Below are 25,366 nucleotides of genomic sequence, written 5' to 3'. Positions count from 1 at the left end.
GGAGCTTTGCACATAGAGAACTTGTTACCTCGATGCTCACTATATATTCTGCTTTATGTCATATAGACACCAAAAGTAGTTGGGAGAGTCAATACCTGTTATAAGAGATGTCTTATAAAGAACACTCATAGCATTTAAAAAGTTTGTGTGAACCAAACTCCAAGTATCTGAAAGTATTTCTTCTATGGTTTACATTTAAAAGAGTAAGATTCTTTTATTTTTTCCTGGTCAGGCTTTTCAGACATTTCAAATCCTACAGCCAAGCCTGAACACGTTTTACCCAATCCCAATTATGCTGGATAACAGGGTAATATGCCTATTATTTGCTTTAGAAAATTTAGAAGCTACCAAGCGTCTAAACTTATGATTAGATGATAGTAAAAGTCAAGCCATAAAAAATACTTCCCCCAAAGTTTATATATATACCTAGAAAACTAAAGGCAATTAATTAAATTTATACATGTGTGTTCTGAAGAAAGGATTAGATAACTTGGGAGAATTGATTCTTATGTAATCAATTCTAACTTTAGCCCTTTACAACTGTATTATAACTTTATTTAACTTGGTAAAAGCCAAAATTGATGGTTCCTAACATGGTATGTGGAGATCAAAATTAAAGAATACAAAGTACCTTATTAAAAAAAAAAATTCAGCTCAATCTTGGTTCCCTCAATATTACCGCCAAACTTCTGTAAAAGAAACCTGTTAATAAAGAAAGACTGATAGCAACATAGAAGATGATTAAAAAAAAATGTTCATTTACCAATTTTGACAATCTAGAAAAAAAGAAAGTCTAACTATAACACTTGATGACAGACATCATGTTTAAGTAGAAAACACAAAGATAAAAAATATCGCTGAAAATATTGCACAACTTCAGGTGTTTCCTCCAAATTTGCTTTATGTAATTGGATATAAATTAATGAACAAAAACTTAAGCAAGATACATGTAACAATTTAACAGAACCTGATAATCTATAATTTCTTTCAATTTTTCTCAAACTCATCATGGGGCTCATAAGAAAATTAACCAACATGGATACTGCTACAGTTGAACGTCAAATCTTTAAGTGCTTATAACATACTTAATTCTTCTATAATACAATTATGAAGAACCCTTCAAGAGACTTGACTTGTGTTTTGTATGCAGAAAAGTGTTAAAGAGTCAAATATTCAACTCAATACAAAATAATAAGAAACATTTCTGATTTGTTAAGGTTGAGATTGCTTCTCCTTTCGCTAATGAATGATTTTTTAGTTGTAATTATCACTGAGCCAAACAAATATGTCACCTTCTAGTACATAACAAAAAATAAACACATGCTAAATGGATAAAACATTACAAACTACATCTTTGCTAGACCATCTCTACCTCTAACACTTCAGAAGCTTAGAGTTTCAGAGAATTCCTACATTTAACTGCAAGAAAAAGATAAAGTCCTTTTTTTGAGATCACAACTATGATGTCATGTGGTTATACAAATTCTGCATTTGTGTGCAAAACATTAATTAAACACATTTATCTTAATTCTCCCTGCTTAGAATTGTCAGTCAACTAGCAGGACTTTCCTTCCAAGAAACAGAGACTGAGATGTGTTTTATGTAACTTCAATAACCTCAGCAATACAACAAGAGATGCAGTATCCTTTTGCTATGGTTCAAGACAACAGGGAAGGTCACAGGAAAGAAAAAATCAAAATTGTTACAACTGAGAAACTTTCTCAGTTTAACCATGTTGCCACTTTCATTTTTACATAAGCATGGTGGCATAATTCAAGCTGAATAAATCAGAATTCCTAATATTTAAAATTTACCTTGACTTTTAATTATCACCATATTAACAACCAAAATAATTATCACCATATTAACAACCAAAATAATTAGATGAAACACATAAGAAAGGCTAATATTAAACCTGACTTCACTAGAGTTGGTTTCTTGACACATTAACTGATTTTTATTTTAATAGAAAAGGGATAGTGCATCTCAGTTTGCTTACAAGCTAGGAGATCACTTTGAATTCTGCATTTCCTAACTGCAAACAGATATAGCACTTATAACAGGTTATAAATAAACTGGTTTTCAAGCATAGAGCCAGCCCCAACGATAATAATACACTATTTAAAAAAGACCTAAGGCAATGAATTCCATTTCCAATGGAAAAAAAGAACTGTGCAAACAAGCTTAAAACTACTTTTTTTGTGCCAGTGTTATAAAATGTAGCTTTTAATAAAACCTTGACCCAAATGCCAGCAACTTCAGAAAAGAATTTGGGTGGGGGAGAAGAAGAAAGTTATTTCATTTAGGAAAAAACAACCACTATCTTTTTCCTAATCTTTGACACACACAATTGAAACATATACAGCTGCTGTAACACTTTACACAATTCCTATGTACTGGAGCAATAACAAGATCTAAATACAATTATATTTTTAAACACTGGGTCAAGGCTTTACATAAAAATACCATCCTACTTTTCCCCCTAAGTTTCTAAAATATCACGTACTTTCCCCAACATCTGCAGCCATTCAGGAAATTTTAGGAAACTTTTGTGCATGATCTTAATTCCTAATCCCTGGCTCTTTGGGCTCAGTGACAAAAGATCAAAACCACCAAAAATGATGGTTCACTTGAAGTCAGATGAGAGACCCTGGCTCAATTAGTCTCGTAGGACGAAAGCAGTGCTGCATCAACTGGCTCCATGCAGGAGGGGCACGTGAAGGATCTCATCAACCAGTCATCTATACAGTCCAGGTGATAGATGTGCATGCACGGCAGAAATCGAATTGGGTCCCCATAAACAAAGTCCATCATACAGATCACACACCTGTTGGGGTGAGGGAGAGAAATGAGAGAGTATTTTTAGACAAGTGATCTATCTAGAATACTCTTTAAAATCCGTATTACAAAGACAGTGTTAATATGAACAGACAAAAACGGCTTCCTGTCATTCTATCACCTAAGCATCCAGACGGAATTTTTTCTTAGCGTTATCCTGCTACAATCTCTTATTTCAATCACCTGGGAATTTGAAGAGTTTGAGAGCAATCAACAAAGAGAAAGGTATCAGATAGGAATCAAGTCCACTGCTAGAATAGTGCTTGTAAAAACAGCTACATATTACAGAAGACACCTTAAGGAGCATGTGAAGCTTTAGTAGATAAGAAACCATGTTAGATTAATTTTATTTGAACTGAGTTTTCAGTGTAAGCCCAGGAAGCTTTCACTTTAATAACTACATGTAAATACAGAACCACTAACCCTAAATGGTGCTACAGCTCAAACAGCCAAGCACAGCATAATAAATTACTTTATGTCTGTGTTGGTAAAGATCATTCTTAACCTACAAGGAAAATAGTTGTTCTCAGGGATTCTCAAACAATAATGAACTCTGAAGGAAAAATCTCCCTGAAGTAAAATTTTATATATAACTCATCAGACTTAGTACAATTATTCTATAAATTAAGAAATAGATAAGATTTTCCTCATATCACTAAAATCCTTAGCAAACCATTTTAACCTCTATATAACCTACCGAAGTATTCCTCTATTATTGTTTTTCACTAACTAGAACTATGGTAACTATCTCTGCACATAAAACTCTGGGAGCTGAAGTAAGGTACATATTCTAGGATAGGTCTCTAAAATTAACTGTCTCAAAGGGTTTAAATCTAAAGGTCCATGAAATATTGCCAAACGGCTTTACCAATTGACTAGGCCACCAGCAATGCTGGTACTAGTTCACACTTATTACACAGGTAAATAATTTTTAACTGACATTAACTGTCATCCAAATGGACACAGACAACCTATAAAATGGTCAGAATTTGTACCATCGTTTATTCTTTTTTATATGAAAATTCTTAATTTCTACATCTAAACAAATTTTTGCCTAGAATTCATTAAATATCTGACTCTTAAAATGCAACAGAATATTTTTAAAAAGCAAATCTCTGAAGAAAGACCTTTGAAACATGTATAAATTAAAACTTACTCCCGGATCTTTTTTTCTGATCCATCTCTTCCAGGGTCATAAACTCCTTTAGGCAGATGCTGTATAAGGCCTATTCTTTGAGCTATCCTAATTTGTTCCTCTTCAGTCAGCTGAGTTGCTAGGCGAGTCTGGCTAGGTGTTGGATGATAGACCGGAACTGGAACTTGTTCCTAAATTTTTTAAAATGGAGAAAATAATTATTTTTTAAAAAATCTGTTTTCTAGGTAATGTTTTCCTTTTGTTTCTTCCTTTTTGGGCTGAGGAGGGGACCTTGGAGAGGGAGGAAATTGGACAAATATGCACTGGCATCAAATTCTGTTAACCCTGCCTTAACTTTAGCATATCTGACTTATTGTTAAAGGATATAAAAACAAGGTTTACAGTAAAACTGGCATGGAATGTTACTTGAAGTATTTCCATAGGAAAACCACATAACACAGACATATTCATTCCTGATACACAAACATAAATCAATGTAATTAATTAACCAAATGGACTGTATTCAATATTCTGTAGGCCACAATGGGAGTTTCATGGTCTTGGTATATATCATTATTTACATTAGAACTGGCCATTACAGATTCTTCTTATTTGCAAACTTGTTATTTCTTTCCATACAGACAACAATCTTAAAATTAATTTTTTGTTTATTTGGAAAGATGAGACATTATCGCAATAAATTCCTGTAAAATTAGGCTTTGGATATGTATTTGGATATGATGATCCAGTGAGCCAAATGAGGCCACCTTCCTTCCAAATGGAAAACACATTCGAGGACTCAACCATGAATCATGCAGTACTGTAGTACATATTAGTTGAAAAAAAAAAACCATGCATAACTGGACCTGTGCAGTTCAAAGCTATGTAGTTCAAGGGTCAACTTTGTTCAAGCAACTGTATTGCTTTATTTTTCTACTCGCTGTGCTGTGCTTAGTTGCTCAGTCATGCCTGACTCTTTGAGACCCCATGGACTGTCACCTGCCAGGTTCCTCTGTCCATGGAGATTCTCCAGGCAAGAATACTGGAGTGGGTTGCCATGCCCTCCTCCAGGGGATCTTCTCAACCCAGGGACTGAACCCAAGTTTCCCACACTGCAGGTAGATTCCTGTCTGAACCATTAGGGAAGTCTCACATTTATGAGATAATTTTATTCACACTCTTTATACATTGTTTCAACAGATATCTGAGTATCTGTTATGTGCTAGGTGATGGGGAGTGAAGTGTAAACAAAATAAAGTTCCTTGATTGATGGAGAAAGCTACGTTATTAGATAAGATACTCAGAAAAAACCTCTGATGAGACATCTGGGAAAAGATCTCAACTCGATGAAAACAATGAAGATAGTTCACCTCTGACCTAATGATTTCATTGTGGCTAAAACCATTTTTGAGCCACCTAATACAGTGTTTCAGATAACCTCTCTACTGAATAAATTGAGACATAACACTTTCAATCTATGTATAACGTCTTCATAGGAAAACTTACATTAAATCACAACTATCTATTCACATTAACATTAGAAAATGTTATTTTTATTCATCCTGTAGGATTATTCATGATCTCTACAATTTAGGCATTTGTTTACAATGATAGCCAACATGTGCAAGTAGGAGATTATGCCTTCAGGAATAATAGCTGAATTTGTTGACACAACCTTTTTTAACAATTTGAAAAAACTGTTTAACAACTTAAAAAAAATTCTGTGAAATAACCTCCCTAAGTATTCAGAACTAGCATCAGCTGAGGCTGTTTTTAGTCAATGGTTTCTGGGGTTCAAAAGAAAATAACAGAGAGCACCCATAATGAGACTTTGTAAGGGCTCAAGTATAAATATGCTTTTCAAAGAGAAATTTTAGGGGCAAGTCTCAGATACATATATATTAGGCTCAAATACTGAAATATTTAATTCAAGGAAAAAGACATTTCATCACAATGTCTCTTAAAGATACGATTATGTTCCCTTAAATTAGCCCTATTCTTATAAACCCGTTTTCTGACTAGTTATTATTGAGTTTCTGGTCAAAGGCAATTCAACTCAAGACTATTTCTTTTGAGATTCAGAACAAATATGTAATTAAAGATCTCAAAAAAAGGTAAATTCTTATCAAATAATGTTATATTCTATGACACAAGTAAAATGCCAGTAGTTCAAAGTTTCATGTTTAATAAATTCCCATATGAAATCAATGATTAATACTTTTAGCTCATCTAGAAAATAATAACCAAGCATATGGATACTTATCAGAATTACATTCTTCATCCAAATATTTGGTTCATTTCACATGCAAAGAACATATTTTATTATTATCAAGTATGGTTTTTGGATCCAGATAACCTTGGATTACTGTCAAAGTTACTTCTCTGCCAGTACAGCCCTGTTGAAGAGATTTAGCCTATCTGGATTACCCTACCTTATATGGTTGCTGTTAAGACTTAAATGAGAAAGACGGTGAACCTTAGAATGGCAGGAACTCACTAAACAGTGGCTTTTATAACTATCAATATTGCATTTGAAGAGCTCTATTACTTCAGCCCAATTAGCTGTTTCCTGAAAGTTTCAAGCTTGTCTCTCTTACTGCCTTTGTTCTTGGAATTCCCTCTACTTTCCCCTGCAGGTCCACTGGTTCAAAGCATATTAGTGTCTTGTCAATGTAAAACTTTACCCGATCCTCCTCCTTGCCACCCAATACTGATACACACTGCCTTTAGCCTTATATTACATGTGTCTGCCTATAAGAGAATTTAGATTAAACAGAATACAGTGAAACTTCAGTTAACAAATACAGTCATTAAGCAAGAAGAGGATGTCAATTCTAGCTTTCAAAGAGGAAGTGAGGTACAAAACTGCATTGCACAGCATGAAAGCTTTTCTTCAGTCCTATAAAAGTTACATGACTTCTGTTATTAAAGATCATAGAAATGGCTATTGCACCTCTGGCTTAGATATTCACCTATTAAAGGTTTTATACCTAGTGGGCAATTTTTTTTTTTTTTCTGAGCTCAAACCATTTTATGGTTTGAGGGGCTTCAGGGACGGTCAAAAAGCTGGGAGGACAATGAGATTCAATGTCCTTCTCCGGACCATCTGCCCAGCTTCTACTAGGACTACTGTACATATAAAAGTTCATTAAATAAATGTTAGCTACTATTACTGTGGCTCCACCATTATGTGACAGCATTCCAACACTTTAAGAAACAAACTAAATTTTCAATTTTGTATTTCAACTATACCTCAATAAAGCTGAAAATGAAATAAAACAATTTTTTTAAAAAGAAGAAATGGACTAGACTATGACAGAAAGAAGTAAAACATTTCAAAAAAGAATCTTTAAGAACAACTTTCTCATTTTACAGGCCCAAGCTTGCCTACAGTTACATCTGATCTGGTAGACAGAATGCCCGAAGAACTATGGACAGAGATTCCTAATATTGTACAGGAAGCAGTAATCAAAACCATTCCAGAGAAAAACAAATAAGAGAAAGCAAAGTGGTTGTCTGAGGAGAGTTTACAAAAAGCTAAGAAAAGAAGTGAAAGGCAAAGGAGAAAGGGAAAGATACATCCAACTGAATGCAGAGTTCCAGAGAATAGCAAGGAGAGATAGAAGAAAGTCATCTTAAGTAACAAGGCAAAGAAACAGAGGAAAAAATAGAGTGAGAAAGACTGTGAGATCTCTTCAAGAAAACTGGAGATACCAAGGGAACATTTCATGCAAAGATAGGCACAATAAAGGACAGAAACAGCAAATGCCTAAAAGAAGAAGAAGAGATTAAGAAGAGGTGGCAAGAATATACAGAAGAACTATCCAAAAAGGTTTTAACGACCTGGATAACCACAATGGTGTGGTCACTCACCTAGAGCCAGACATCCTGGAGTGTGAAGTCAAGTGGGCCTTAGGAAACATTACTACAAGCAAAGCTAGTGGAGGTGATGTCATTCCAGCTGAGCTATTTTAAATCCTAAAAGAGGATGCTGTTAAAGTGCTTCACTCAATATGTCAGCAAATTTGGAAAACTCAGCAGTGGCTAGAGGACTGCAAAAGATCAGTTTTCATGCCAATCCTATATAAAGAAGGGCAATGCCAAAAAATGTTCGAACTACAATTGTGCTCATTTCACATGCAAGCAAGGTAACGGTCAAAATCCTTCAAGCTAAGCTTGAATTGTATGTGAACTGAGAACTTCCAGATGTACAAGCTGGATTTAGAAAAGGTAGAGGAACCAGGGATCAAATGGCCAACATCTGCTGGATCACAGAGAAAGCAAGGGAATTCCAGAAAAGCATCTACTTCCACTTCACTGATTATGCTAAAGCCTTTGGCGATGTGGATCACAACAAACTGTGGAAAATTCTTAAAGAGATGGGAATACTAGACCACCTTACCTGTCTCCCAGGAAACCTGTATGCAGGTCAAGAAGCAATAGTTAGAATGGGACACAGAACAATGGACTAATTCCAAAGTGGGAAAGGAGTACATCAAGGCTGTATTCTGTCACCCTGCTTATTTAATTTATATGCAGAGTACATCATGTGAAATGTCAGGCTGGATGAAGCACAAGCTGGAATCAAGATTGCTGCGAGAAATATCAATAACCTTAGATACGCACACGATACCACTCCGATGACAGAAATCGAAGAGGAACTAAACAGCCTCTTGCTAAGGGTGAAAGAGGAGAGTGAAAAAAGGCTGGCTTAAAATCCAACATTCAAAAAACTAAGATCACAGCATCCAGTCCCATCATTTCACAGCAAATAGATGGGGAAAATATGGAAACAGTGACAGATTTTATTTTCTTGGTTTCCAGTATCACTGTAGATGGTGACTGCAGTCATGATATTAGAAGACACTTGTTACTTGGAAGAAAAACTATGAAAAACTCAGCATATTAAAAAGCAGAGACATCACTTTGCAAAAAAAAAGTCTGTATAGTCAAAGCTATGGTTTTTCCAATAGTCATGTACGAATATGAGAGCTGGACCATTAAGAAGGCTGAGCATTGAAGAACTGATGCTTTCAAACTGTGGTGCTGGAGAAGACTCTTGAGAGTCCCCTGCACAGCAAGGAGATGGAACCAGTCAATCCTAAAGGAAATCAACTCTGAATATTCATTGAAAGGACTGATGCTAAAGCTCCAATACTTTGGCCATCTGATGCAAAGAGCTGACTCACTGGCAAAGACCCTGCTGCTGGGAAAGATGGAGGTACAAGAAAAGGGCAACAGAGGATGAGATGGTTGGACAGCAGCACTGACTCAGTGGACATGAATCTGAGTCAACTCCGGGAAATAGTGAAGGACAGGGAAACCTGGCATGCTGCAGTCCACGGGTCGCAGATTTGGACATGATGATATGCGTTGGTGCACGTCTTTTTTTGTTATTCTACTGAGCCTTTGGCAGGCTCTTTTAATCAGGTGTTGTGTCCTTCAACATGGGATAGCTCCTCTCAGGCCCTCCTGTGCCCATGCAGCCACTGCTCCTTGGACGTTGGGTTGGTCCTCCCGGCCACCGCCCCTGGCCTTGGGCGTGGGGTTGCTCCTCCGGGCCGCCACCCCTGGCCTTGGGCTTAGGGGTGTGGGGTAGCTCCTCCCGCCCGCCGCCCCTGGCCTCCGGCTTGGGGTGTGGAGTATCTCCTCCCGGCTGCCGCCCCTGACCTTGGACGCGGGGTAACTCCTCTTGTCATCACCCCTGACCTCAGACGCGGGGTTCTCTCGTCGCCACCCCTGGCCTCGGACGCAGGGTAACTCCTCTCGTTGCCGCCCCTGGCCTCGACGCTGGGTATCTCCTCTGGGCCACCCCGCCCTGACCTCGGATGCGGGGTAGCTTCTCTCGGCCGTTCCTGCGCCGTCACAGTCTGGTACTCTCGGCCGCTGCCCCTGACCTTGGAGGTGGGGTAACTTCTCTTGGCCACCGCCCTTTGGGCATGGGGTCCTCCCGGCTTCTGCCCCTGACCTCGGATGTGGGGTGGCTCCTCTCGGCCGTGTGCGCCCAACCAGTAATGCTGAAGAAGCTGAAGTTGAACGGTTCTATGAAGACCTACGAGACCTTTTACAACTAACACCCAAAAAAGATGTCCTTTTCATTATAGGGGACTGGAATGCAAAAGTAGGAAGTCAAGAAACACCTGGAGTAACAGGCAAATTTGGCCTTGGAATACGCAATGAAGCAGGGCAAAGACTAATAGAGTTTTGCCAAGAAAATACACTGGTCATAACAAATACCCTCTTCCAACAACACAAGAGAAGACTCTATACGTGGACATCACCAGATGGTCAACACCGAAATCAGACTGATTATATTCTTTGCAGCCAAAGATGGAGAAGCTCTATACAGTCAGCAAAAACAAGACCAGGAGCTGACTGTGGCTCAGACCATGAACCCCTTATTGCCAAATTCAGACTTAAATTGAGGAAAGTAGGGAAAACCACTAGGCCATTCAGGTATGACCTAAATCAAATTCCTTATTATGATTATACAGTGGAAGTGAGAAATAGATTTAAGGGCCTAGATCTGATAGAGTGCCTGATGAACTATGGAATGAGGTTCGTGACATTGTACAGGAGACAGGGATCAAGACCATTCCCATGGAAAAGAAATGCAAAAAAGCAAAATGGCTGTCTGGGGAGGCCTTACAAATAGCTGCGAAAAGAAGAGAAGCAAAAACCAAAGGAGAAAAGGAAAGATATAAACATCTGAATGCAGAGTTCCAAAGAATAGCAAGAAGAGATAAGAAAGCCTTCTTCAGCGATCAATGCAAAGAAATAGAGGAAAACAACAGAATGGGAAAGACTAGAGATCTCTTCCAGAAAATCAGAGATACCAAAGGAACATTTCATGCAAAGATGGGCTCGATAAAGGACAGAAATGGTATGGACCTAACAGAAGCAGAAGATATAAAGAAGAGATGGCAAGAATACACAGAAGAACTGTACAAAAAAGATCTTCACGACCCAGATATTCACAATGGTGTGATCACTGACCTAGAGCCAGATACCCTGGAATGTGAAGTCAAGTGGGCCTTAGAAAGCATCACTATGAACAAAGCTAGTGGAGGTGATGGAATTCCAGTTGAGCTATTCCAAATCCTGAAAGATGATGCTGTGAAAGTGCTGCACTCAATATGCCAGCAAATTTGGAAAACTCAGCAGTGGCCACAGGACTGGAAAAGGTCAGTTTTCATTCCAATCCCAAAGAAACGCAATGCCAAAGAATGCTCAAACTACTGCACAATTGCACTCATCTCACACGCTAGTAAAGTAATGCTCAAAATTCTCCAAGCCAGGCTTCAGCAATCTGTGAACCGTGAACTTCCTGATGTTCAAGCTGGTTTTAGAAAAGGCAGAGGAACCAGAGGTCAAATTGCCAACATCCGCTGGATCATGGAAAAAGCAAGAGAGTTCCAGAAAAACATCTATTTCTGCTTTATTGACTATGCCAAAGCCTTTGGCTGTGTGGATCACAATAAACTGTGGAAAATTCTGAAAGAGATGGGAATACCAGACCACCTGACCTGCCTCTTGAGAAATCTGTATGCAGGTCAGGAAGCAACAGTTAGAACTGGACATGGAACAACAGACTGGTTCCAAATAGGAAAAGGAGTTCGTCAAGGCTGTATATTGTCACCCTGTTTATTTAACTTATATGCAGAGTACATCATGAGAAACGCTGGACTGGAAGAAACACAAGCTGGAATCAAGATTGTCGGGAGAAATCTCAATAACCTCAGATATGCAGGTGACACCACCCTTATGGCAGAAAGTGAAGAGGAACTCAAAAGCCTCTTGTTGAAAGTGAAAGTGGAGAGTGAAAAAGTTGGCTTAAAGCTCAACATTCAGAAAACGAAGATCATGGCATCCGGTCCCACCACTTCATGGGAAATAGATGGGGAAACAGTGGAAACAGTGTCAGACTTTATTTTTCTGGTCTCCAAAATCACTACAGATGGTGACTGCAGCCATGAAATTAAAAGACGCTTACTCCTTGGAAGGAAAGTATGACCAACCTAGATAGCATATTCAAAAGCAGAGACATTACTTTGCCAACAAAGGTTTGTCTAGTCAAGGCTATGGTTTTTCCTGTGGTCATGTATGGATGTGAGAGTTGGACTGTGAAGAAGGCTGAGTGCCAAAGAATTGATGCTTTTGAACTGTGGTGTCGGAGAAGACTCTTGAGAGTCCCTTGGACTGCAAGGAGATCCAACCAGTCCATTCTGAAGGAGATCAGCCCTGGGATTTCTTTGGAAGGAATGATGCTAAAGCTGAAACTCCAGTACTTTGGCCACCTCATGCGAAGAGTTGACTCATTGGAAAAGACTCTGATGCTGGGAGGGATTTGGGGCAAGAGGAGAAGGGGATGACAGAGGATGGGATGGCTGGATGGCATCACTGACTCGATAGATGTGAGTCTGAGTGAACTCTGGGAGTTGGTGATAGACAGGGAGGCCTGGCGTGCTGCGATTCATGGGGTCGCAAAGAGTCGGACACGACTGAGCGACTGATCTGATATGATCTGTGTCCTTCAGTTTCTGAAATTTTTTTTAGAAGTTGATTTAAAAAATATATTTATTTATTTATTTAACTGCATCAGGTCTTAGTTGTAGTAACAACTGCTAAATAATTACTGACAATACTGGAGTTAGAATTCTGGTCTCTGTTTTAAGCTGGTAATTTCCACTACATCATGCTTGGTTGCTGGACAGCAAGGAGATTCTCTCAGTTAAATGATTTGGATTTTGTCTGTTTGCATTACACTGAAATGACATTTTAAGAAAGCTATCATTTGACAGAAAACAACAAAATTCTGTAAAGCAATTATCCTTCAATTTAAAAATAAATTATCCAGCAATCCCACTGCTGGGCATACATACTAAGGAAACCAGAATTGAAAGAGACAAGTGTACCCCAATGTTCATCGCAGCACTGTTTGTAATAGCCAGGACATGGAAGCAACCTAGATGTCCATCAACAGATGAATGGATAAGAAAGCTGTGGTACATATACACAATGGAGTATTACTCAGCCATTAAAAAGAATACATTTGAATCAGTTCTAATGAGGTGGATGAAACTGGAGCCTATTATACACAGTGAAGTAAGCCAGAAAAAAAAACACCAATACAGTATACTAACGCATATATATGGAATTTTAAAAGATGGTAACAATAACCCTGTGTACGAGACAGCAAAAGAGACACTGATGTATAGAACAGTCTTTTGGATTCTGTGGGAGAGGAAGAGGGTGGGATGATTTGGGAGAATGGCATTGAAATACGTATAATATCATATATGGAATGAGTCGCCAGTCCAGGTTCAATGCGGGCTAGTGCACTGGGACAACCCAGAGGGATGGTATGGGGAGGGAGGAGGGAGGAGGGTTCAGGATGGGGAACACATGTATACCTGTGGTGGATTCATTTCGATATTTGGCAAAACCAATACAATATTGTAAAGTTTAAAAATAAAATAAAATTAAAAATAAATAAAAATTAAAAATAAATAAATAAAAATTAAAAAAAAAAAATGAGGAACCTAAAGCCTAGAAAAACTTAATTCCAGCTCCAGGTCCAACAACTAGTTACTGGCAAAATCTAGTCTAGAAATACAATTATCATTTCTCTGTTTTTAACAAGGAGAAAAAGTATAGTACTAGTATTTATTTTTTTGATTTAGCAATGTCAATCAGGAAGTTGGTAATAAAAGGAATAGGTTTGTGCAACTAAGCTCTATTAGGTTCATTCATAAAATCTTTTCAGATTGTATTGGTTAAGGTGTACTATATATTGACTATTATTTGGCCTCAGAGTAGGTAACTACTTTTTGTTTCAGATGTTAACTGTAGATGACTCATGTTAAAAATACATCCAAATTAAAATGTTTTTGATTAAAAATATCTGCTGATTATGATGGATGTCTACATGTTTTATTGTAAATTCATTTGAAAAAGGTATGCAAATATTGTTTAAAAAAAAAAAAATCATGTTAGCTTTCTCCTGGCTTTGAAGCAAAAGAAATACACATAAGTTCCCCCAGCCCTCCCCCAAAACAACAAAAAAGTTATGTTTTTCTTAAGGTAACTACTGAACTCTTAAAAATAAATTTAAATGTTTTATTTTAAAAAAAGCCATCAAAGTAGGAATTTCTAATAAAGTTATACATTTTTTTCATCTACAATAAAGGTTTTGTAATTTCAACAACTTCCAGAATTTAGAATTTCAAAAAACATCAACTCTATCTTGAAACTGTCTCATAAAATAGATTCTATTGCTGATAAAAAAAATAGAATCCTGCACCACCCCCCCCCGCCCCCTCCTATCTAGGGTACCTTTGCAGAATCCTAGGAATCAATGAAACAGTTTTAAAAATACTGCTATTTATGAATACGGGATTTTCAGTCTGAAAAATTTGAGTCTCTGATACTTTCTGCAGTGAATAAGTTATTTGAACCCTTTGCTTTCTCCCGATCCTCAAATGCCTCTGGTTTGCAAACTTCAGGCTAACTGCAATTGCCCGTGGCTTTGGTCTTAGCTTTCTGGCTTGTCTCTGAACACAAGCAACTCTTTGGCCTCTGTTGTAATCCCTGCCAGCTAAGATTTTCAACCCCTGAATTATGACTTCCAATTTAGACTATTTTTTGTATTCTCAGTCCCAGATCAACTGACTGCCATCCACATCAAGATATGACTAATTCGAAAGTCAGTGGAACAAATAGTGTAAGACTGTGGGTAGTATAAGACTCCTTAATCCTTGACCATACCTACTATTAGTACAAACAAAAAGACCTATACTACAGACCAAAACACCTTAACTGTCTCTTAAGCATGTGCTTATAAAAGGCTCAATTTCTTTGGTCTTGTGGTTCACGTATGGGTACAGAGAACACAGAAAGCAGAACAGAAAAGGAAAGCTCTACCTTATGAAGAAGCATATTAATAGACACAAAACCAAAACTCCGATCTCTTATTCATATTATGGATGTATTTTCTTCTTTGGTATTTTTGTTAAACCAAAGGAACCCTCTAGAAATTTTAGATGATTCACCATTCTAATTTCAGTTTACATGTAACTTTTCAGAAACCCTCTACAGAGAAGGAAATGACTAAGAACTCCTAATATTTTAAAGATGGCCTCTCTCTTCTTACGACACACACCTAGTTTTATTCCCATCATACTTACTAAAAAGGACCTTAAGGAAAAGTTATTGTTAACTAGCTAGAGAGCCAATGGTATTTTCTAAGTGGCAAAATAGAATATAGTCAGAAGACTAGAATGGAAGATTGGACAGGGATATAAAAATGGCAATTTTTAAAAGGCTGGATTCTGGGACATTCCCTAATTGATAGCTCACTGTGCCTCAACTCTTTGTGCGAACAATATGATTTATGCTGAACATGTTTTCCCTCTGGGAGTCTAGAATTTTGGTATATGCTAGGCAGTGAATGTCTATTCAATACTTTGGGCTCCCCTGGTAGTTAACACTTCACACATGTTGGCACAATTCTGTGTGACTCCACCAGGAGAGAACTCTTAGAAGCCTGTGCCTTTCCCTATAGACATATGCACCTTTTTTCACCAACTGACTTGTGTTCTCCTGCAATAACAACTCATAACTGTGATTACAATTACATGCTAAGAACTATGAGTCCTCCAATGGAACTGAAGATCTAGATGGTAAGAGTGATGGAAGAACTCCCTGGCAGTCCAGTGGTTAAGGCCCCGTGCTTCCACTGCAAGGGGGATAGGTTTGGCACTCCCTCCCCGACTCCCCAAAAGAGAGTGGTGGATAAGTGCTGCATTGACTCTTTCTCCTGTTTTCAAATAGTTTACTTGGTGATGTTCACTAGGCATGCTTCTTTATGGACTTCCCTGGCGGTCCAGTGGTTAAGACTCTTGTGCTTCCACTGCCGGGAGCATGTGTTTGATCCCTGGTCGTGAGAACTAAGATCCTGCCTGTTTTGAGAAGCGGCCCCTCTCCTCAAGAAGAGAAATGCTTCTTTGTGAAAAACATGTTTTGACAATGACAGTTACACAGTTTTGCGTTTTATTTCTATTTTTCAAAGTAAGTTCAAAGGAACTAATATTCTGAAGTTATTAAGCACAGAGAAAAACATCTCTGACACAGAAGTGTTACATGCTGAACTGCATCCCCCAAAATTCTTATGTTGAAATCCTAACCCCCAGAACCTCATGATGTGATCGCACCTGGAGTCAGAAATGTGACTTTTTGTCCTGGTCTGTTTTCCTGCCCTATACTCTTCACTAATAACCATGTCCATGTTGACAGCTAAAAATATTACCTAAATATAAGTGATTCACAAATTTATATTCCAGTCTAGATCTCACTTTTAAACTCCAGGTTATACTTTGACAGTTCTAATTCGATGTCCAAAAATGAACTGCCCTCCAAAACCTGTTCCTCTTCTCTATCTCAGTAAATGACATGACTACCTTTTTAGTTCTGGAAGACAGAAACATCCTTGGCACCTTCCCCTCCTTTAACTACTGAAATGCTGATGGAAGTCTGTTGATTTCTTTCCATGTCTACTGCCAATACTTCAGTCTAAGTTCCCATTTCTTTCCTGATGTACAATATTAGCTAGCAAAATCTCAATTTGTTTTCTACCTAGAAGTTAGAGCAATCTGCAAAAACAAATCCAACCCTATGCTCTCAACATACATTAAAAACCCCTTCAATAGATTTCCCACTGCTCTTAGGATGGAGTCCAAAGTCCTTAACAAGACCTCCAACACCTTGCATAAGTCTACCTACCACCCATCCTCTCCTTTTTCATCTGACAACTCACTCACTGCTTTCTAGTCTTACTGGCCTTCTTTCAGATCCTCTAAAGAAGCATGATCTCTTCTATGTGAAGTCATAGCACCTGTTGTATTTGCATAAAACACTCTCTTCCACCGTTACTCTTGCTTGGTGGTGGTTTAGTCACTACGTTGTGTCTGACCCTCAAGACCTCAGGGACTACAGCTCACCAGGCTCCTCTGTCCATGAGATTTTCCAGGCAAGAAGACTAGAGTGGGTTGCCATTTCCTTCTCCAGGGGTTCTTTCTGACCCACGGATCAAACCCTGGTCTCCTACATTGCAGGCAGATTCTTTGCCAACTGAGCTACCAGGGAAGCTGACTCTTGCTTAAACACTTCTTTTTTCTTCCTTCAGAGTTCAGGTTAACTTCCATTTTTTCAGATATTTTCCCTAACCATTCTTTTCTATTATAGGCTCTTTTACACCAAGTAACTTCCCTTCAATAGCATTTGTCATAGTTGTAATTTTATATTTAGTTATATGTTAACTTGAATGTTGTCTTTCCCACCAGACTGTAACATCCCTGATAAAGAGTTGTGTCTGCTTTTGCTCCTCACTGGATGGACAGATGAATAAATGACCTACTAAAAATGTTACCTACTAATAGCTAAAAATAGTCACCCATTAACTGACTGCAGTGTTCCTTCACATTTTAGTTTTTTCCTTTAGATTTTTAAGAACCCGTAGTCAACTGTCAAATAATTACTAAAGTTAGTATACATATGCTATAATTCTGGGATTACAGAGCTGCTTTGGCTTGTCCAAGTATATTCTTTAAAAATGACTAATAATAGTACATCCATCACTTCCCCTCCAAAAGTGAGCCCTAAATATGATTTTGAAAACCTGTGGAAAATGTTTACAAATTAATCACTGATAATGTGAGTTACTCAGTGTGTCCGACTCTTTGGACTGTAGTCCACACGTTCTTCTGTCCATGGGATTCTCCAAGCAAGAATACTGGAGTGGGTTGCCATTTCCTTCTCCAGGGGATCTTCCCACTTGAAATGTACAAGGGCCCTTAGGACAAAATGAATGGATTTATGAAAATCTAAATCACCAATGTAGTAAACTGCTAATTAATATAGATGCTGGGAACCTTTGAGGGTGGTTCACTTGACTGTCCTCACCTCTCTAAGAAAATGATTCAAGTAGTATTTTGTGCCTGGGCTAAAAAGGTGACTGTGTGATTATCTGACTAATGCATTCCTTCACCAATTTGTAAGTTTAACAATGGCAGAGATTATATCCATTTTGCTCACCAATATATACTGTTCACCTAGCACAGTGTATCATTCACGTTAGTAGAGATTCAAACATTACTGGATAATTGAATGATTTAAATGAAAGCACTCATGTTCCTGAAATCCATGTTATATATTCATATCAAGATTTTGTAAACACACTATGAACATTTTTCTAAGGACCTGGATTATGCCACAATAAAACCAAAAAGGAAAACTTAATATAAATTATAACCAACATTCCTTCTCCAAGAGATGATCTGGTTTGTTGCCTCTGTGATACTTTTACCTATCTTTCTATCCCATTGCAACTTCAATTTAAAATTTATCCAAAATCAAACTAATGATCTCCTACTCCCATAATTTTTCTTAAACTCAGAAATTTTTTGTCCACTATCTAGGTTAATGATAGAGAAGTACAGTGGAAGGAACAGATATATCACAGAATTTCAGCCTCTGGCACTTATTAGGTATGTGACCATAGGCAAGTTAATACCGCTAAGGTTTCTCATCAGAAAAATGTATAGAATACCCATCTTAAAAGAGTGCCATAAGGAATAACTAAGAAAATGCACAAACCACGACAGGGGCTCAAATATCTGGGCCTTCCTATACAGACATCTAGAGTCATCCAAGGTAGACATCTCTTCCCCCCACCATTCCTTTAGCCCTATCATCTACTTAAATGTCTTACGTGCTGTGCTAAATCGCCTCAGTTGTGACTGACTCTTTGTGACCCCATGGATTGTAGCCCACCAGGCTCCTCTGTCATGGGATTCTCCAGGCAAAAATATTGGAGAGGATTGCCATGCCCTCCTCCAGGGGATCAAACCCATGTTTCTTGTGGCTCCTGCACTGCAGGTGGATTCTTTACCACTGAGACACCAGGGAAGCTGAGTGGTTCAGTGGTAAATGTCTTATAATCTTTATCTAACTACCATTTATTTCCTCAATGTCAATAGGAGACATATATGTACTTGCCCTGTGAGTTTAAATCTTGTGAAAGAGGGAATTCACTGTAAGAGAAGCAAATATATTCAAATAAATTTAAACTTTTTTTCCTCCTTAATGCTTTCAGTTCAGTTCAGTTTCTTGTCATGTCTGACTATTTGCGACCTCCATGGACTGCAGCACGCCAGGCTTCCCTGTCCATCACCAATTCCCAAAGTTTGCTCAAACTCATGTCCATTGAGTTGATGATGCCATCCAACCATCTCATCCTCCTGCCTTCTCCTCCTGCCTTCAATCCTTCCCAGCATCAGTGTCTTTTCAAATGAGTCAGTTCCTCACATCAGGTGGTCAAAGTACTGGAGTTTCAGCTTCAGCATCAGTCCTTCCAATGAATATTCAGGACTGATTTCCTTTAGGATTGACTGGTTTGATCTCCTTGCAATGAGGGACTGACTCTCAAGTGTCTTCTCTACACCACAGTTCAGAAGCATTTCTTTGGCTTTCATCAATTTGGTTGCATCAATTCTTCGGCGTTCAGCTTTCTTTATAGTCCAACTCTCATATCCATACATGACTACTGGAAAAACCATAGCTTTGACTAGACAGACCTTTGTTGGCATAGTAATGTCTCTGCTGACAAGACGTGGTCCACTGGAGAGAGGAACGGCAAACCACTTAAGTATTCTTGCGTTGAGAACCCCATGAACAGTAAGAAAAGGCAAAAAGATGATACTGAAAGATGAACTCCCCAGGTTGGTAGGTGCCCAATATGCTACTGGAGTGGAGAAATAACTCCAGAAAGAATGAAGAGACAGAGCCAAAGCAAAAACAGCGCCCAGTTATGGATGTGACTGGTGATAGAAGTCTGATGCTGTAAAGGACAATACTGCATAGGTACCTGGAATGTTAGGTCCACGAATCAAGATAAATTGGAAGTGGTCAAACAGAGATGGCAAGAGTGCTCAGTCGTGTCCAACTCTTTGCAACCCCGTGGACTGTAGCCTACCAGGCTCCTTCCTCCATGGGATTCTCCAGGCAAGAATACTGGAGTGGGTTACCATTTCCTTCTCCAGGGGATCTTCCTGACCCAGAGGTCAAACCGGAGTCTCTGGCATTGCAGGCAGACGCTATAACCTCTGAGCCACCAGGGAAGCTTTTAAGAATCAGTGAACTGAAATGGACTGGAATGGGAGAATTTAATTCAGATGACCATTATATCTACTACTGTGAAGAATCCCTTAGAAGAAATGGAGTAGCCCTCATAGTCAACAAAAATGTAGTACTTGGGTGCAATCTCAAAAACAAAATGATCTCTGTTCATTAATGCTTTAATTCCCCACGTAAGTCTTCATGCAAAAAAAAACCCAAAAAACCCCAAACAAAAAGCCCAAGAGAATCCAAGCAAAAGTATCTGCCTTAAAGAAAAGGAGTAATTTAAATTAAAAATGTGTTCGGAAAAGAAATGCAGCATCATGGAAAGGGGTAGAATAGAAAAAGAACAAAGGATTACAAGATGTGCTGAGGCAGGGAAAACAGAAAAGACAGGGTCAGTCACACAAAAAAGCAAGGGCTGACTTTCTGATAAGGTAAACCTCTGAAGTGTTCCAGTTGTTTGTTAATAAATAATGAAGCATCTATAAAATTATGAAAGTTATGAAAAATAAAATAGGCTCTAATCTCAGGGAGTTTAAAAGTCAAGAAAGACATAAACAGATCAAAGTCTAAATATGTCTATTTGAAAGGCACTATATTAAAAATTGGACCCAGTTTACGGAATTATGATATAATTTCAGAAACTAAATAAAACAATGCAGTGGGGAAGTGCCTAAATAATGTGCTGAGGCTGGAAATAGTACAAGTCTGGTCTGTGGTAAAGGAAAAATAAAGTCACTGCTAAAGAATGCAGCTTGTCACCAAAATCTGTATCCTTTCCTCCAGAAGAGTTAGTTCTTCTGATTTTCTCCTTACAGCCGTACAAGCTGCTGCTGGCACCACCCCCTCCCCAGCTGCAGTCTCCTACTGGGAATGTTTTTCTGCATTTTGCCAGACTGAAACAAGGCCATAAAATGGAGGATTTGGAATAAATTATCTCAATGCATATTCTAACTCTGATGTTCAATGACTCCTGACCAAAAAAACTCAAACCAAACAAACAAAACCCCAAAGACTAGCATTAATACAATTCCTGAACCATAAAGGATAACAATTATACATTGAGGGGAAAAAAAGCCAGTATCCCATCAATGACACTGACAAATGATATGTTTTAATGCGAAAGTATACAAACCAAAGTGATCTACATGGAAAAGGAGCACTGCTTCCAGGGAGGCAGTTTGCATTTGTTTGCTTGTTTTTTATAGAAATGAAAAAGTTGGCCTATTTCATTCACTATATATTCACTGAGCACAATATCCTAATTGGTAGACGGCTGGTAGGCATTATTACTATAGGCACTTAGCAATAGCAAGTCATTGGATAAATCCATCTAAAGATCAAGAGAACTGAAATCAAGGTGACATTTGGAGACGAGGCACAAATTACAATATTTCTTAAATACTCAATCACATTTCAGGTGCTATTTTAGGCAAAGGAGATATAGTGATGACAAAGATAGATGAGTCCTGTCCTTATAAAGCTTAAATCCCCTATAAGTAGGGGGATACAGAGATAGCAAACAAGGTGATTACCACACCAATGGCTCCTATCTCTAAATTGTCCATGACCTGGCAATTCTTGGGACAGGCATACATTTCAGTGGATCCACAGGCCAGTCAACATTTGATGAGTTGCACCTACTGACTGGTGAAGAGAGGATGAACCAAGAGACTGTCTTCTCTTAGAACTGGAACACTGAATTAATTGACCTGAAAGGTACTGAGCAGCAAATAAGAGATGTGTAAACTGAGGTTTTGAGGAAACTGATGGTATTAAAGACAGATTAGAAATGCTGAGTAAAGCAGATATTAGGAAAGCCCACAGATGAAAAACCCCGAAGTCCCTGGGTAAAAGAACTGGGAGACGCTGGCTGCCTTGGTTCCTTTACAGTGTTTTGATTCTAACCCATGTGTATATCATTAAAATAAAGCATCTTTCCTCTGAGTTAATTTTTGTCTAAAGACTCTCGTAAGCACCACCACTGTTTTCTTTGCTAAATGAGACCTAAATTAGCCTACCTTTTCCTTTTCATCAAGCAAATTGGTTTCCAGAGGGGAAATGGTACCAAATGACTGGCAAAGAATTGTTAACCAGTGGAGCTGATTTCCAGGGTAGTTGTAGGTGAAGAGATATTCCCCTGACTGACTGCATAAATTATTGTTGGAACCACTTCTTTGCTACAGCCAAAAAATACTGGCATTTTTCTCATTTAAGCATCCTACCAGCTTAAAGAATAAGAATATACATTTCAATAATTACCTTTCATCCTTAAACATAAGATGCAAATGTATGACTACCTGAAAGCTAACAGTAATAAGCCCTAGCTACTGCTGCTGCTGCTGCTGCTGCTAAGTTGCTTCAGTTGTGTCCGACTCTGTGTGACCCCATAGACGGCAGCCCAACAGGCTCCCCCATCCTGGGATTCTCCAGGCAGGAACACTGGAGTGGGTTGCCATTTCCTTCTCCAATGCATGAAGGTGAAAAGAGAAAGTGAAGTCACTCAGTCGTGTCCAACACTTAGCGACCCCATGGACTACAGCCCACCAGGCTCCTCCATCCATGGGATTTTCCAGGCAAGAGTACTGGAGTGGGTTGCCATTGCCTTCTCCAATAAGCCCTAGAGTTTTCTGCAAAACCAGAGCTAGAATATACACAGCCTTTAAGGAGTTAAAAGATGAAAGCTTTAAAAAGGTATTAATTCCAAAAAGAATATGTTTGTAGCAGCCAAGGGTTGGCTTTGGATCTCAGGAAGTCTGTTATTGCATTTACTGCACTAAGTTCTCTAACAGATACCTTTCTCTCCTCTTTTTTAAAAGTTAATATTTGAAGGACCAGGGCTAACATCACCAAAAAAACTAATTCCCTCTAAAAACTGGTGAACTTCATTTGTAAGAATTCTACAAAACTCTTTAGGAGGTATATTTATTGGATTCTAACAGCTTTTTGCTATTGCTGTTGAAGTATAGTTGATTCACAGTATTATATTAGTTAGGTTCAGGTATACAGCAGAGTCATTCAATATTTTTATAAACTACACTCCATTTAACCCTACTACAAAACAATGACTATATTTCCCTGTGCTGTACAATATATCCTTATCTATTTTATACACAGTAGTTCTTTGGCAACCTACAACTTAGCATATTTTACCCATGTTGTAGCATGTATCAAAATCTCACTCCTTTTTACTGCTGAATAATAATACTGTATTGTATGTATGTCCACACTTTGCTTAGCCATTCATTAGGTGATGGACATTTGGGTTGTTTCCACTTCTTAGCTATTACAAATATACTGCTATGAGCATTTGTGTACAAGTTTCTGTATGGGGATGTTTTCATTTATCTTGGGTATACACCTAGGAGCAGAATTGCTGGGTCATATGATAATTCTAAGTTTAATCTTTTGAACAACTGCCAAACTGTGTTCCAAAGCACTTGTACCATTTTACGTTTCCACCAGAAGTGTATGAGGGTTATTTCCTATTTCATCACATCACTGCCAAATCTTATTTTCTTTTCTGTTTTGTTTGTATATGGTGATCCTTTTTAAGACACAGATATCTTGGCTCTCAATGTTGTGACTGTATTAAATACTGAGATGCTAATACTTTTCTACTACACTGCTCAGATTATGCTAAATATTAGCACCTGCAAGTCTTAAATTAGAAAATGAGGTTGAATATTTAGATTCTTTGAGCTGAATTCCAGGGGTCAGGTCATCAGGAAATTTCTAACCAGTAAGCAGAATACAGAATACAGAGTTCTTAAGTCCTTTTGCTAATGAACCTCAAAAGAAAAAAAAAAGGCTTCCTAATACAAATATAAGTAAAATAAAAGTTAAGATTACTAGACAGTTACTAATCTTAGTATCCAAATGTAAAAGTTGCCCTAAGCAAGGCTATCTGCCCATCAGCCAGCTATTTACAAGTTATTTTCAAACTGAAACTGTCAGCACACTGAGTGAGTGAATTCACTCAAGTCATGTCTGACTCTTTGCGACCCCATGGACTGTAGCCTACCAGGCTCCTCCATCCATGGAATTTTCCAGGCAAGAGTACTGGAGTAAGTTGCTATTTCCTCCTCCAGCGGATCTTCCTGACCCAGGGATTGAACCCAGGTCCCCTGCATTGCAGGCAGATGCTTTACTGTCTGAGCCACCAGGGAAGTTCAGCACACTACTTTTTCATAAAAGCTCCCTGGTACAATTTCTACATGAGAAACACATCTCACCATCTCCTCCACTCCTACCACTATCAGGAATCAAGAAACTTATCCTAGAATATCAAGAAACACCCTGAATGTACAGGAGCATAATACAGACTTAATGGATTTATAGATTTAATGGCTCTTAAAAATTGGAACTTTCAAGACTGCAGCAACGTGAGAAAATACTTAAATGGCATTAAATAAAAACTAAAAGTATGCAAAAATATGACGGTACTATTATATTTTAAAATATTTAATTTGGGAAAAATCATAAAACTCTATACCCTTTAGGTAGTTACCACCCATTCCTCCTTTTCCCCAGCCTGTTTCTATGGATTTACCTATTCTAGGCATTTCATATAAATGGAGCCACATCTATGTGTATGGTGTCTAGCTTCTTTTTTTTTTTTGGTGTCTAGCTTATTTCACTGAACATTATATATCTGAGCTTCATCCATGTTGTGGCATGTTATTAACTCCATTTTTAAGATATAGTGAATCAGTCATATATAATTATTTTGAGACTTACTTGTATATAGGATACTATTAGTTAAATAATATTTTGTTTCAACAATGTTATTTTGGAGTGCAAATGTATACAAACCAGTGGAAATTTCTGTTTATACTTAAAACTGTAAAACTACAAAAAAAGAATAAATTTCAAAATATCTTTTTCAAGTATATAAAACCACTTCTAGTTTAGAATTATGTAATGAAATCCAATGATACATACTGTGTACCACAAATCAGGAAAACGTGGCTCAGTGTGGTGTTACAAAATAGCTGCGAGACCCTGTCACGCCCATTCAAATTTCCAAGAGTATAGGACATCACATGTTCTTAAATTTTTGTTCTTTCTACTAAATAGCAGGCACGGAGGAACCACTGTTAACAGGAGACCTGGCAGCAGCAGACAAGGTATACTGAAGAAAGCAATGCAAGGAAGTAAGAACAGAAGTTTGAGATGACAGGCCAGAGATTATTAACTGAGATCTGGGCTTAAGTG

The 25,366-nt window shown here is 38.1% G+C and overlaps 1 protein-coding gene across 1 annotated transcript in view; it reads right to left on the bottom strand.

Moving 5' to 3' along the window:
* Positions 1-883: 883 nt before the first annotated feature.
* RNF11 (ring finger protein 11) overlaps positions 884-25,366 on the bottom strand; it is a 47,258-nt gene continuing 22,775 nt past the window's right edge. Inside the window, exons 2-3 of the mRNA XM_086388251.1 lie at positions 3,995-4,164; positions 884-2,827 (exon numbers count right to left, since the gene is read on the bottom strand). Coding sequence (XP_086244377.1) covers positions 2,656-2,827; positions 3,995-4,164 — 342 coding nt within the window. The 3' untranslated portion in view covers positions 884-2,655. The remainder of the gene's footprint in view (positions 2,828-3,994; positions 4,165-25,366) is intronic.

Source organism: Bos grunniens, chromosome 3 (genome assembly GCF_055505025.1).
Source record: "Bos grunniens cultivar Pamir isolate PY7600 chromosome 3, Bosgru_T2T1.0, whole genome shotgun sequence".
In the NCBI taxonomy this organism is placed as follows: domain Eukaryota; kingdom Metazoa; phylum Chordata; class Mammalia; order Artiodactyla; family Bovidae; genus Bos; species Bos grunniens.
Note: the sequence above shows the minus strand (reverse complement) of the source record. Positions and strands in the feature narration are given on the sequence as shown.